We start from the raw sequence: 14,568 nt of genomic DNA, 5'->3' as shown, positions 1-14,568 counted from the left end.
CAACATGGCTTTTTCCCAGGCTGCTGCTTAAAGCTCAAAAAGGGAGGCATAGCCGCTTTCTGCCAACCTTGCCCCGCAAGAGGTCTAATCAGAACCGGAAGAGAGGATTGTGAAGAACACTTCCGTGTCGACCCTAACAACTCTTTGGTCACAGGAGAGGGCGTGCCCATCCACCATTTTGTTTGTTTTAGAAGGGGAAGGGAAAAACCCCGAGGGAGGGAGCCGGAGTTTTCCATTGTAGGGACAAGCAACGCCGTGGTCGCCATGTTTGATTCGGGCAGTGCCTTTCCCTTTAATGTCCTCCTACAACTGTGGGCTGATAAATACACCCAAAAAGCGCCCACAGAACCCCAAACCGATGCACAACGCTGTGATGTTAAAAAAAGAGTTGAAATTAAAAACGAGACGTTAAAAAGAAGGAGAAAACACGAGAGCCTTCCCCCGCCCCCTTCATTTTAACTTCACCCGGAACAAAACCTTGGCGGACCGAGCCTTCGAATGGCATTCTGGGAAATGTGGTTTTTGTTGCGGTTGTTGTTAAAGCCCGAACGAACGTGAGGGGCGCGATCCTGTTGAGGTTTTCAACCCACGGAAATGCCGGCTTATCGGGCGTCGAGTGCAAAGGCGGCTTTTGAGTAAAGGTCGCTAATTTCCAGCCCCTGGGAAAGAAGTCCCCACCCGCTACCGCCCTTCGCTCCGTTTCCCTCGGCGCCTCACGAGGCTTCCTGTCGGCCTCGAAAGAGGCAAGTTGGCCGGAGCTCCCCGGCACTTGAGGAGGCCTCTGCGGGAGGCCTGTCAATAGCGAAGGGGACGAGGAGGAGGAGGAGGAGACGCCACCATCATGGTAGGAGGCCTTTGGGGGGGTCTTTCTTTGGATGGGGGGGACTGATGGTGGTGGTGGGAAATGCAGAGTCATCCTGGCTGTAAGGAATTGCAAAAGTACACACACACACACACACACACACCATCATCATCATTTATTTGTATACCGCCTTTGCACAGTTAAAAAACAACGCTCAAGGCGGCTTACAGCAAACAAGATTTACAACATTACAAAAGTCATAAACAATAAATAAACCACATCCAAAAAATACACAACAAAATGGGAAGCAGTTTCCACACAAATCAAAATCTAAAGCTAAGTATACAGCATTCATATCACACTTTAAAATGACATAGGTAAAAAATAACAGCAATTTGAACAAAATCAAAACAAAACTGAGCCCTCACACACATACACACCCCATTGTAGTTCTGTGGTACCTCGAAGAAAAGTTATTAGGATGGGGGACGGGGACGATGACGATTTGCATTTTTCCACTCAAGTAATAATATACAGTCCAGAAAACCTTGCAAACCTTTTAGCAAGGATACTAAGAATAAGATCTGTTGTTTGATTGACTTTCTGACATTGCTCAGTTGTTGTTGTTTGTTTATGATTAAAACAAAAATCAAAAGGAAGCCTATGGGTTCACCGGACTTATCTGCGGACGAAGGATGATGTGTCAAGTTCTGTCATTCGCGTCCATGTGAGCCTCTCGTATTTGGTATAGCTAAGCATTTTGCTCTGTCCTCAATATATTGTATTTTATTTTATTGCTACGGCCAGTGGCAAATGTAAATAGGGTTTCTATGCACTTATGCTTGCAAAATAAAAGTAAAGTGACAACACGGGTGAAAACCACAATGAGCAAAAGCTGAAGTGCACACCTCGGCAGTATGTTTAAATGGAACAATGCCCAACCCACTTAAAGGTTTAGATTTGCGGCAGCATAGTCCCCATTTTACTTTTGTGTGCGTACAGCACCGTAACAGCAGTTTGCGCGACGGACAGTAGATTCAAGCAGGCAAGATCCAGAGAAGGCTGGAAAAAACAAAAACCCCATTAAAAACTAAATAGCAAAAGAGAGTTTTGACTAAAAATTGCCCCCAGCTCAAGTAGGAATCTTAACCGGTCAGTCTTCAGACTGGTTTCCTGGGTTCAGGGTAAATTATATGCAGCTTTTGTGGGCTGTTGTTTATGTATTTATTCACGTTTATACAGCTGCCGCTTATCAGAAATTCTGCGAAGTGAAATAATAAAGACAACAACTTTAAAGCATACTGTACCATTCTTGGCCTGGGAAAGCCCAGATTCAGTCAGCCATGCTCTAAGAACCTCACTGTTGGAGACTACTGCAATGCGTTCTGTGTGGGGCTGCCCTTGAAGATGGTCTGGAGGCTGCCACTGGTACAGGATACTGCTGTCAAGTGGGACAGCGAGATAGAATTGTATGTGGTTGAGCCTTAAAGCACTGTGCTGGCTCCACGTGAGCAACAGAGCTCAATTCAAGGTCTTGGTTCTCGTGTACAAAAGGTTGGAACAACTTGAGGCCCCAGGACTGGGCATATTGCTTTGAGGCCTACTTGTCTTATCAGTGAGTATGTGCTCCCATGCTCTGGAACTTTCCAGATTGGATCATTGTAATCTGCTCTTTGTGGGACTGCCAGCGATGATGGATGCTGTAGTCCAAGAACACCAGGAGACCCAAGGTTGAAGAACACAGAAGTTGACAGTACTAAGCTAGATAGACGAATGGTCTGATTCAGTACAGCAGCATATTATATATAACTTGCCTCTTCTAATGCATTCTCTTGCTTTTCCTCCCCAGTTTTCTTTCAATATGTTCGATCACCCAATCCCCAGAGTGTTCCAGAACCGCTTCTCGACTCAGTACCGCTGTTTCTCGGTGTCCATGCTTGCTGGGCCTAATGACAGATCAGATGTGGAGAAAGGCGGGAAGAGTATGTGCACATTTTTCTTTTTGAATATTCTCTTGAGGGCTAGATGGTTTTGTGTTTTGCAGGGGGTGGTACTTGAAAGAGCGTTAAGCAACACGTGCTGGCTAAGCTCCCCCAAATAGAGAGCATAAGAGGAGCCTACTGGATCAGGCCAATCTAGTCTAGCATCCTGTTCTCATAGTGACCAACCACACGCCTGTGGGAAGCCTTCAAGCAGGACCCAAGCACAGGAGTACTCTCCCCTACTGCCGTTTCCAGAAAATGGGATTCAGGAGCATTATCTGGATTATGGAAGTCTAAGGGCCACATTAGGGACACGGGTGGCGCTGTGGTTAAACCACAGAGCCTAGGGCTTGCCGGTCAGAAGGTCGGTGGTTCGGATCCCCGCGACGGGGTGAGTTCCCGTTGCTCAGTCCCTGCTCCTGCTTGCCTAGCAGTTCAAAAGCATGCAGTGCAAGTAGATAAATAGGTACCGCTCCAGCGGGAAGGTAAACGGCCATCCCTGTGGTAGCCTCCTGTTGAGTCTCCCTCCACACTGAAATGTGTAGTATATAGGATACTTACTCTCTTGGTTTTCACACCCCCTGCTCTGAATCAGGAGAAGGAAATCTAGGTGTTATGACATAGGACATTGGATAAACATCTCTTTGTTCTCTCCTGCGGGCGGGAATTCAATGAAGGAATATATTCTCGTATTAAAGTACACGCCTTGATTTTCCTGTGCTTGTTTTCCATTGCCATGCCATACCTAATCTTACTGTTAATTTCCTTTTTTCGCAGTAATTATGCCACCCTCTGCTTTGGATCAACTCAGTGAGTATCTTCTATTCAGCTTACTTATGAAGATGTAAAGTATATTCTCTCACTGCAAGTGTTTTCAATGTTTTCCGACCCACCTTTAATCGAGACAGGGGTTTATAGACCCTCATCTTAATTGTTTTAATCTTGTATTTATATGACGGCAATGCCGTCATCGCGGCCCACTTTGGTTCAGGTCACAATCCAGTTGTGGATCCTGACCTACCAGTTAAAGATTAAGGTTGTAGCTGGTTAAATCAGTAAGAAGACAATAAGCATTTTGGATTGGCAACGTATGTGAAATTGCTGCCACGGTAACGCTACAATTATTTCCTCTTGACAGTCCATCCCATAGGATGTGGAAGGGCACAATGATGGTCACCTCTTGTCCCAACTTCTTGCTCCAGAGTCACACAGTGCTCAGACAAAACTATTTTTCTGGGGTTTTGGCCACCACATTACACTGCTACTGAATTAATTGCACTGGCTGTCAATAAGGTACTAGCCTTCATTCAAGGGGCTGCTACTGGTGTTCAAAGCCCTATACAGCTAGGGACCAGGATGCCTAAAAGGTTGTCTCACCCCCTTATATACCCAACTGTTATAGGAATTCTAAGGTCTCACATTTATATATAAATCATGTGTTCATAAATCTATAAGGCAAATACATAAGTATATAAACCACATCTGAAATAGTACAGGAGAGCAATCCTGAAGCCATTTTGAGTTTTTCAATGATTGACCTCAAATATTCTCTGCAGTGAGGAAGGAAATGGAAAAAGCCTCCCCATGGTCTCTTTGCTCACAAATCCTGTCTTAAGCGTTTTATTTGTATGTGAATAGGGTGAACCTGTGACCTGGTTTCAGGAACTAAGTATATAACATCTCAGAAGGAATGGCTAGGCTGCCCTGGTAAAGCAATCAAGTGACCAGTATCCTGCCAGAAGGATTTCTGTTGTAGACCGCCCCACTGTGATGTATTTCTGCTGTAGCCCACCTCTCTGTAGGAGAGGGCCTCCTGCAGATATCCCATTAGGAGGTCAGCTCTGTATGATTTTAGGTATTTAGGTCCCAAGCCAATTAGGGCTTTATATTTTGCTACTAACACCTTGAATTTGCAATGCTTTCAAGGCTGAAGTCACATGGTCCTATCAAGATTCCTCACTTACCATCCTAGCAGCCATATTCTGCACTAACTGAAGCTGTCTTCAAGGGCAGCCCCATGTAGAGTACATTACAGTAGTCCATGCAGGAGGAATAGGAATACTGTGTTTAGTGTTGCAGTGCCTACTCCTTGGAGCTTGGAAACCCTGAATTAGATCAATGGTATTTTCCTATATTCAATCCAGTCCTACACAAGTATTGTTGGACGCAAATCATACTGAGTTCAGTGAGGCTTACTCCCAAGTAAGCAAGTGTAGGCTCACAGTCCAAGATTCTTTATGTGAGCTTCCAAGAAAATTCTATTTGATATAGTGCAGTGCTTCTCCCCCCCCCCCACCCCCATTTTTTTCTAGGCCGTCTTAATATCACCTATCCTATGTTGTTTAAACTGACAAATAAAAATTCCGACCGGATGACGCACTGTGGCGTGCTTGAGTTTGTGGCCGACGAAGGCATTTGTTACCTTCCACACTGGGTAAGTAGACACCTTGATTCTCTTCTCAACTTAAAACTTTTACAAGGGTTACAGTGGTGCCCCACAAGACGAACGCCTCACAAGACGGAAAAACCGCTAGACGAAAGGGTTTTCCGTTTTGGAGGCGCTTCGCAAAACGAATTTCCCTATGGGCTTCCTTCACAAGACGAAAGCCCATAGGGAAATCTCTGGGACAGCGGGGAAGCGCAGCGCGTCTTCCCCACTGTCCTCGGACCTCCTCCAAAGGCTGGCAGTGGGGCGGAGAGCCCTTCTCCCCCCGCCAGGCTTCGGAAGGCTCCTCCGAAGGCTGGCGGGGGGCGGAGAGACCTTCTCCCCGCGCCAGCCTTCGGATGGCTGTCCTGAAGACTTGCGGTGGGAGGAGGGTTTTCCTTCCCACCGCCAACATTCAGAATGCTGTTCTGAATGTTGGCGGTGGGGAGGAAAAACCCTCCTCCCACCGCAAGCCCCGGGAACAGAGAAGCGCTGTGCGCCTTCCCCTCTGTTCCCGTACCTGTCCGAAGGCTGGCGGTGGGGAGGAGAGACCTCCTCCCGCCGCCAGCCTTCGGAAGGCTGCTCCGAAGGCTGGCGGCGGGAGGATGTCTCTCCGCCCCACTGCCAGCCTTCGGAAGGCTGCTCCGAAGGCGGGCAGAGGGAGGAGGTCTCTCCGCCCCACCGGCAGCCTTCGGAAGGCTGTCCTGAAGACTTGCGGTGGGAGGAGGGTTTTCCTTCCCACCGCCAACATTCAGAATGCTGTTCTGAATGTTGGCGGTGGGGAGGAAAAACCCTCCTCCCACCGCAAGCCCCGGGAACAGAAGAGAAGCGCTGTGCGCCTTCCCCTCTGTTCCCGTACCTGTCCTGAAGGCTTGCGGTGGGGAGAAAAGCCCTTCTCCGCACCGCCAGCCTGGCAAGTGGTCTCCATAGGAACGCATTAATTGATTTTTAATGCATTCCTATGGGAAACTGTGCTTTGCAAGACGAAAAACTCGCAAGAAGAAAAAACTTGTGGAACGAATTAATTTCGTCTTGCGAGGCACCACTGTATTTGAAATGAGTTGTCCTCTTTTTAATTTTTTAAAAAATCATTTCACTATAGCACAGGCTTGTGATGATGTCTCATACAGACTCCGGATAGACTGTACATTCCCATCACGGAGCTACAATTCTCAGAGTAGTTTATACTGTTGGTCCCTCTTCCCAGGGAACTTTGGGAATTACAGTTCTGTGAGAGGGAATAAGGGTCTCCTGGCAACTCTTAGGACCTTAACAAACTACAGTGGTACCTCGGGTTAAGTACTTAATTCGTTCTGGAGGTCTGTTCTTAACCTGAAACTGTTTTTAACCTGAAGCACCACTTTAGCTAATGGGGCCTCCCGCTGCCGCTGCGCCACCGCTGCACGATTTCTGTTCTCATCCTGAAGCAAGGTTCTTAACCCGAGGTACTAATTCTGGGTTAGTGGAGTCTGTGACCTGAGGCGTCTGTAACCCGAGGTGCCACTGTACAGGCCACAGGATTCTTTGCGGGAAGCTCTGAGTAGCTCCCAAGACATCATTTTAGCACCTGTCTTTGTTTCCTTTTGACAGATGATGCAGAACCTGCTCTTGGAGGAAGGGGGCCTGGTGCAGGTAGAGAGTGTCAACTTGCAGGTGGCGACGTACTCCAAATTTCAGCCGCAGAGCCCTGATTTCCTTGATATCACCAACCCCAAAGCAGTGTATCCTTTTCATTAAACCTCAGGGGAAGCCGCAGAGCATGGTTTGAGCTGTGGCCCCAGGGAAGGAAGATGAATTGCCTTTTTCCAACAAGGACCCACAGGACCAAATGTGGTTCTCCAGGGCTGTCCATCTGGACCTTGGAGCTCTTATTGGTGTTTGGCAACTTTGACCTGTTGCAGGACCTTAGCCAGACCTTAGCAGAGCATATGCAGAGTTCTCGAAAGCAATCAGCTGCAGGCAGGATGGATGAAGCAGGAACCAGTAACTTGTTACTTATAGGTGTGCTTATTATGTACAGCAGACTTCAAGTTAATATGTACAAGAACAGAACAGATACACAGATCTTAACTAACTCTCTCTCACTCCAAAGAACTCTTAGATTCCACACTGACCAACAACACATTCCAGTCATTTAGGTCATAAATCATTATGCCTGTGTGAGACTTTAGCTAATGGTAAAGCTGTTTCCAGGCTTCTTATCTCTAGGCAGATAACTCCTCTTTGCTCAGTCGTCCTTGGCTGTTGGCCAACTCTTAATTGCTTTGTGTGAAGCTGCACAGAATTTCACATAGTCAAAAAACCCAACAGCTCTGCCCAGCATGCACTTCCTCCTCAGGCCACACCCCTTCCTGTCTCTTCTTTGGCCTGGCTGACCCTGAGGGTCATGTAGTCCAACCCCATGCAATGCAGGAATATGCAAGTGACCCATGTGGGGTTTGAACCCAGGCCCTTGGCGTTATCAGTACCACGTGCTAACCAGTTCAGCTGGCAGAGCCTCTGAGTGTACAGAGTTGCATTGTCTTCCCTCTGGCCTTGCCTGCCATTGGCTTGCAGCCCCAGAAGGTTACTTAGGAGGGAAGGTGGCCCCTGGGCTCCAAAAACAGGTGCTATCTGAAAATGAACAAGGGCCAGTTCAGAGACAGCTTCCTCTGATGTAGCTTCATTGACTTCAGTTTGCGGTGGATGCCAGTGACACCAATCTGTGTGTCTCCTTTTCAAAAGCTGGTAACATGCCATGAGCTGGTGACTGAGGAGGGGAGAGTTTACCTTATGAGAATAAGATGTAGGAGAAAGTTGACAGACTTTATTCTAAAGCAGATTTTCTGCACCTTGGAGGTTGGGTGTCTATTTATTTTTAAGTAACTTTACCCTGCTCTGCAGTCAGAAAGGCTCCCAGGGGCGCTAACATAAGATCAATAAAGAGTAAGTCCCCCCTGCCAACAGGCATAGCACAAAAGGAAAACGAGTGAGGAGGGAAGATGGGGGGAAAAACCACACCAAGCAAATTCAGGCACTGGTTCATATAATGACCAGCTAGAACAGAAAGCTGTTCAGGGAGAAGAGGAGCCTGAAAGACCCAGACCCAGTGAAGTGTTCCTGCTTCACCTCTGTTCCTCTGCTCTAGTCCAGTGGAATGGCAGCCAGCCAGGTGACAATTGAAGGTGAGAGGGAGCCTCAAGGAGATGGGGAGGGTTAAAAGCAGCTGGTGATGTACCTGCGGTTGTGAAATGTAACCTTTTATGCTACCAGCATGGCTTGTATTTCAATTTAACATCCTGTAAAGATTGGAAAACGCTCTCAGAAATTTTGCTTGCCTGACCACCGGAGATGTTATAGCCATCAACTACAATGAAAAGGTAATACATTGCAATTTAAAGCAGAATAAGCTATACCTCTGGGACTCGGGTGGCGCTGTGGGTTAAACCACAGAGCCTAGGACTTGCCGATCAGAAGGTGGTTCGAATCCCTGCAACGGGGTGAGCTCCTGTTGTTCGGTCCCTGCTCCTGCCAACCTAGCAGTGCAAAAGCATGAAGTGCAAGTAGATAAATAGGTACCACTCAGGTGGGAAGGTAAACGGCGTTTCCGTGCGCTGCTTTGGTTCATCAGAAGCGGCTTAGTCATGCTGGCCACATGACCCGGAAGCTGTACGCCGGTTCCCTCGGCCAATAAAGCGAGATGAGCGCTGCAACCCCAGAGTCGGTCACGACTGGACCTAATGGTCAGGGGTCCCTTTACCTTTACCTAAGCTATACCTGAGGAGCCCTGGAGGGAATGATTAGGCATCATAATCCAGAAACTTGTGCATGTATCTATCTGTGCAGTTGATAATGGATCCAGGGCTATCTCCTGGTTTTTAAGTGGATTTTAGGTGACTTCTAGGTATTAGATTGAATTTGAGAGCTGGCATGGGGCAGGGCAGTGTGCGAGTAAAAGAGTTATAAGACTGGTCAGGCAACTTGATAGAGATGATATTGATGATGAGATCGGCTGTCTTTTTTTAGATCTATGAGCTTCGAGTGATGGAGACGAAACCCGACAAAGCTGTGTCCATCATAGAGTGTGACATGAATGTAAGTGGGAGATGGGCGTCTTCAGTCTCCCTGACCGCTTAAAGCAGGGGCTGGGAACCTTTTTTAAGTCAAGGGCCACATTACTCCAGTGGAAAGCTGTCAGGGGCCTGTGTTGCAGTATAGCCCCCCCCTCCCCCAGGTATTTCCCGTGGGTTCACATTCCCATTAAAATATATTTAGTTTTTAGTAAATATAATTTTTTTATAGACTTTTAAAAACAGCAACCAAGTTTGTAAACCCATTATCTCTCCTGGCTGTCCGAAAGTGAAAAAGCACCCGGCGTTTCCAGCAGAATGATGCAAAAACCGTCAATGCACACATTGGACTCCAAGTCCTGCCTTGCAGCTTTTAAAGGCCTCAAAATTCAAAATGCAATTGCAGAGGCAAAATTCAGGATGCAATTGCAAATGCAGATTACACGGCCTGCTTTTTGCATTTTTTCCCAAGTACCACAAACCCACCAAATTCCCCTCCTCTGTTTTGATCTTCTTGCAGAGAAAGGAGCTACAATTTTGCACAACATCAAAACCCTTCTCCCTTCCCATTGTACAACTGATGGTCTTAAGGGGGGACCCAGAGGATCCCGTGAAATCTGGCTGCAGGAATAATTGCTTTAATTCTACTTCTGGGGAAGGACTAAATCACTTTGGTAGATTAAGGGAGGAAGCCATTTCTTAGGAATGTTGTTCTTGTTTCTTACCCTGATTGTGAATTTGATATTGACTCTATACCCAGCCAGATGGGTGGGGTATAAATAATAATAAATTATTATTATTATTATTATTATTATTATTATTATTATTATTATTATTTATTACTATACAGGTGGATTTTGATGCACCCTTGGGTTACAAAGAACCAGAAAGACAGACACACCACGAAGAGTCCACAGTAAGTGGCCTTGTATATTCTTCTCTCTTTTTACTTGCTTTTTCCTCCCCCCCCAAAAAAAAACCCACTCAGAAGAAGCGGTGAATGCGACAAATAAATTGATAAAGCTGTTGTCAAGGTGATTTACTCCTTGCTTTTCATTTTCTTGATTGAGTTGGTCGACAGAGCGGTCATTTTGTTGGAAGAGTCAGGCTTTCTTCACAAAGTGCATAATTAAACTGTGGAACTCACTCCTACAAGAGACAGTGGTGGGCACCAATTTGGATAGTTTTTATAAAAGGATTAGACCAGTTCACTGTCAGTGGATATATTCCACCTCCACGGTTTCTAAGCACCAGAACTGAGCGGAAAGAGTGCTGTGGAGCCATTGTAAAACAAGTCAACTTGTTTCCCTGCTTGCTTTCCAGGATGTGGAGGCAGACCATAGCGGCTATGTGGGTGACCTGGGATTCCGTGTAAGTCTCTTTGATTAATTAAACTATATTTATTAGCTGCTTTTTAAGAAATAACAGCAACAACAGTTTTATTTATACCCCGCCCATCTGACTGGGTTTCCCCAGCTACTCTGGGCGGCTTCGAGCACGTACAAAAACATTAAAAAAAAAGAACTCAAAGCTACTCAGAAACACAGAGATTAAAAATAGGGATATCAAACATCCCTCAAAGGGGGACTTGACACCCTCTGCATCGCCCCATATGAAGGAAGCTGCTTAGATATTCCAGTGAACCCACTGAAATGTTTCTCTTATGATAAGACTTGCAGCATGTTGAGAATCCAAATTCAGAATATACTGTACTTTTCCGTGTATAAGACGCCCCCTATTTTGGGGGACTAAAAATTAAGAAAATGGGGGGAGATTGCACAGAGTTGTTGTGATGGTTTGTGTATGCTCTTCGCAATAAGCACCCTCTGCTCACTCAGAGAGGTGTTTACAGTTCTTTATTTTACATATGTACAAGCAGCACAGTACAACTTATGCATCCGAATCGTCCAGTTCAGATTCGGGGAGTGGTTTTCTCCTGCTTCTCCTCCAGCAGAAGAGGCGGGGTAGCTTCATGGGACGTCTCTGATCCCTGCGCTTTAACCCTTTCCTTTCCTATGCCAAAGACATAGGCTCTCTGACTGTCCCTGAGCTCCCTATGTGGTGCTGGGGCTCTACTTCAGCATCGGAGAGCCTTGCCACCTCATGGCTCTCCCCCTCTTCCCCTTCCATCATGTCCTGGCCGTTTCCTTCTGACTGTTCCTGCTCTGACTCTTCTCCTCCCCCCGACTCAAAGGCGTTCCTTGGCAGTCCCGTGACAGTTTGGCGGGAGGGTTTGCCGAAAATCACTCACCCGCCTGGGCAACGCTAACACTCGTGCCTCCTAATGTCTGTCCCCTTGCCGGAAGAAGCAGCCTATTGCCCGCCCAATTGCCACAGCAACACCCAATCAACACCACCCCAATCCCACGTCACCCCTAAGCCCTACCCATGTATAAGATGACCCCCGATTTTAAACATAATACTTCAGTAAAAAAAAACAACCTAGTCATCTACACGGAAAAGTACGGTAGATATAATTCCTTTCCAAACTGTGGAACAGTTGCAGTCTAATAGGCAGCCTTTCAAAGACAATCCTTAGTAAAGTTGTTGTTGTTTTCCTGCTTAGTTTCCTTGGGTGATTGCCTCTGGGGATTTCTTGGATAAACTAGATCAGGACTGTTCAGGTGGATATAGGCGTCATCCTACGTGGGCCATGACTTGAGATGCTCCATTTTACAAGGATGATGATTTCACGATGATGACTCTACCTTTCTTATCCCTGCAGGCCTTTTCAGGATCTGGGAACAGGCTGGACGGGAAAAAGAAAGGCGTCGAGCCAAATCCTTCTCCAATTAAACCAGAAGACATTAGAAGGTTGGTTTGCCTTGACACAATTCTGTGTGTCCTCCAAGTAAAATGACTTGGGCCGTTTCCATCTCTGTCTGCAGCATTGCCATGGCTTCAGTATTTGTGCGAGTTGGATATTCTCGCTTGGAGTGTCGTAACATGGCTTGGAAAGGAAGAAAAGAAACAGCAGCTATGTTGGAAGCAGGAAATCTCAGGTCCAGGAGGCAAATGTGGCCCCCAAGCCTCTCTATCCGGCCCTTAGAACTCTTCCCCAGGCCACACCCCATTATGGGTCCCTGCTTCACCTCCTGAGCATTTTTGCCTGGTTAGAAGTGTGCATTCATTCCTTTTGCTTGTCTGTATGGAGGACAGAGAAGAGTGTGTAGAAGCAGGTCTTTAGTGGTTAGCCTAAGAATGAGCAACTAGCTCAAGGTCACCCTGTTTGAACCCAGGTCCTCTCTGGTCACTGTCCAGCAGGCTAAAGAAGCTCCACGTCACAACACTTCTCACTGTGGATAATATGGTGACTTTACCTTCCCCAAACCTGGTGCCCTCCAGATATTGTGGACTAAAACTTTCATTCATCCCTCACCCTCGGCTGCGCTGGTTTGGGAGTGATGAGATGCGCAGTCCAAAACATCTGCAGGGCACCAAACAGGGAAAGGCTGGCTCATTTGTTTACAGCGGCAAGTCTCGCACAAGCTAGGAAATGTGTTTCGACAACTCCGGCTGAGATCAACCTGCGACTTAAAGAAGCCTTGTGAAGCCACGTGTTTAAAATTGCTCATCCACCAGGAACCAGTGATTACTCTTTCAGTAGAAGCCAAGCAAAAGGAGACAGCTGCATCTGGCTTCTGAAGCACACTATCTACCTCTCTATCTATATACAGTCAAACCTTGGCTCCCAAATGGCTCCATTTTCAAACGATTTGGCTCCTGAACACCGAAAATCTGGAAGTAAATGCTCCAGTTTTCGAACATTTTTCAGAAGCTGAACATCCAACACAGCTTCCACTGAGTGTAGGAAGCTCTTGCAACCAATTGGAAGCTGTGATTCAGTTGTCAAACATTTCAGAAGCCGAATGGCTGGCCATGCCTACCTTTAGGAGACCCCATCCTGTTCCCGGCCTCCAGCTTTTCCATTCTCCTTCACCCGCCCAACCATTAGTCAACATGCTTAGTCTTCATTGAATTGTTTTTGGGTCCTCTCATCACTCCAGCTTAAAAAATATTAAACCCAAATAAAAAAAAAACATGCCAAGTTTTTCCTTCTTTCTAAGCAGGAGCAAACCCTTAACTTCATGCTTTCTTCTCGATTTGATTTGGATGTTAATCTTTTTCTGTAAATTGTAAGCTGGCTCCATAAGGCAGAAGGGAAACGAATATATGAAGCACATGTACCTCATTTGTCTCTTCTGCAGAGGGATTCCCAACTATGACTTCAAAATTGGCAAGATCACATTCATCAGAAATTCTCGGCCGCTGGTCAAGAAAGTAGAAGAAGTGAGTAAAACTGTAGCTTTTTCACTTGAGGTTGTCTCCAGTGAAGGGACGCGGGTGGCGCTGTAGGTTAAACCTCTCTGCCGCTTGGACTTCCCAATCAAAAGGTCGGTGATTCAAATTCCTGCAATGGGGTGAGCTCCCGTTGTTCGGTCCAGCTCCTACCAACCTAGCAGTTCGAAAGCATGCAGTGCAAGTAGATAAATAGGTACCACTCCAGCGGGAAGGTAAACAGCATTTCTGTGCACTGCTGTGGTTTCGCCAGAAGCGGCTTAGTCATGCTGGCCACATGACCCAGAAAAACTGTCTGCAGAAGCAGACAAACGCCGGCTCCCTTGGTCTGTAAAGCGAGATGAGTGCCTCAACCCCAGAGTTGTTCGCGACCGGACTTAATTGTCAGGGGTCCCTTTACCTTTACCTTTTCTGTCCCCAGTGAAGTCATCCCATTTGCAGAAGGCCTTCCACCTTTGTAGTGGAATGTTTTCTCTCCTACCCTGCTCTGTCCCACCCAGCCCTGTTCATGCAGTGCTGGTTAAGACCAGCACCTAAAAACAACAACCACCCAAAGAATCTGACAAGAGAGCTCAGGAAGAGATATTGGTCAGTCACAATAAATCTGTTATTTGCACTGCACCCAAGACAGACCCTAAAACTTACTTACCTTGTGTAATTTGGCATTTCTAAGCATTTTCAATAAATAAGTGAATAAGCAGAAGTCAGCTCAGCTGAAATCACAGGATCAATGCAAAACTGGAACTACTCATGGTGCCTGAACAGGCCGCTGCCTGAAAAGCCCAGGTCTTCACTTCTTGCATGTGTAATAATGAATAATAATGTGAGTTTACAAAGTAATATTTCCCATTACCCACCCCCCTGTTTTCAGGATGACTCTGGAAGCCGCTTCATTGCCTTTTCTGGAGAAGGCCAGTCACTCCGAAAGAAAGGAAGAAAACCGTAACTCTCGGAACCAGGAGTTGGTTGGGAAGAATAAAATAACACTGCAGCGTTTCTGACTTATTTTAG

General features: G+C 46.6%; 1 protein-coding gene and 1 long non-coding RNA gene across 3 annotated transcripts; one reads left to right on the top strand and one right to left on the bottom strand.

The window, feature by feature from the left end:
* Positions 1-504: 504 nt before the first annotated feature.
* UFD1 (ubiquitin recognition factor in ER associated degradation 1) lies at positions 505-14,553 on the top strand. Of its 2 annotated transcripts, XM_083717625.1 has the most exons (12): positions 505-844; positions 2,652-2,784; positions 3,562-3,594; positions 5,097-5,218; positions 6,800-6,930; positions 8,496-8,568; positions 9,215-9,283; positions 10,109-10,174; positions 10,582-10,629; positions 11,984-12,072; positions 13,467-13,548; positions 14,429-14,553. In XM_083717625.1, the coding sequence occupies exons 1-12, from the start codon at positions 842-844 to the stop codon at positions 14,501-14,503; spliced, it is 924 nt and encodes a 307-aa protein (XP_083573751.1). In that variant the 5' UTR covers positions 505-841; the 3' UTR covers positions 14,504-14,553. The 2 variants fall into 2 exon arrangements, with proteins under 2 accessions (XP_083573751.1, XP_083573752.1); XM_083717626.1 differs by lacking the exon at positions 505-844.
* Positions 6,937-9,204, bottom strand: LOC310834308. Its single transcript, XR_014559173.1, has 4 exons — positions 8,966-9,204; positions 7,637-8,604; positions 7,513-7,586; positions 6,937-7,067 (listed from the first exon to the last, which is right to left on the bottom strand). It is a non-coding gene; the product is annotated as an uncharacterized lncRNA (long non-coding RNA).
* Positions 14,554-14,568: the final 15 nt, after the last annotated feature.

The sequence above is a fragment of the Podarcis gaigeae genome (genome assembly GCF_964106915.1).
Source record: "Podarcis gaigeae genome assembly, chromosome: 16".
Lineage (NCBI taxonomy): Eukaryota > Metazoa > Chordata > Lepidosauria > Squamata > Lacertidae > Podarcis > Podarcis gaigeae.
Note: the sequence above shows the minus strand (reverse complement) of the source record. Positions and strands in the feature narration are given on the sequence as shown.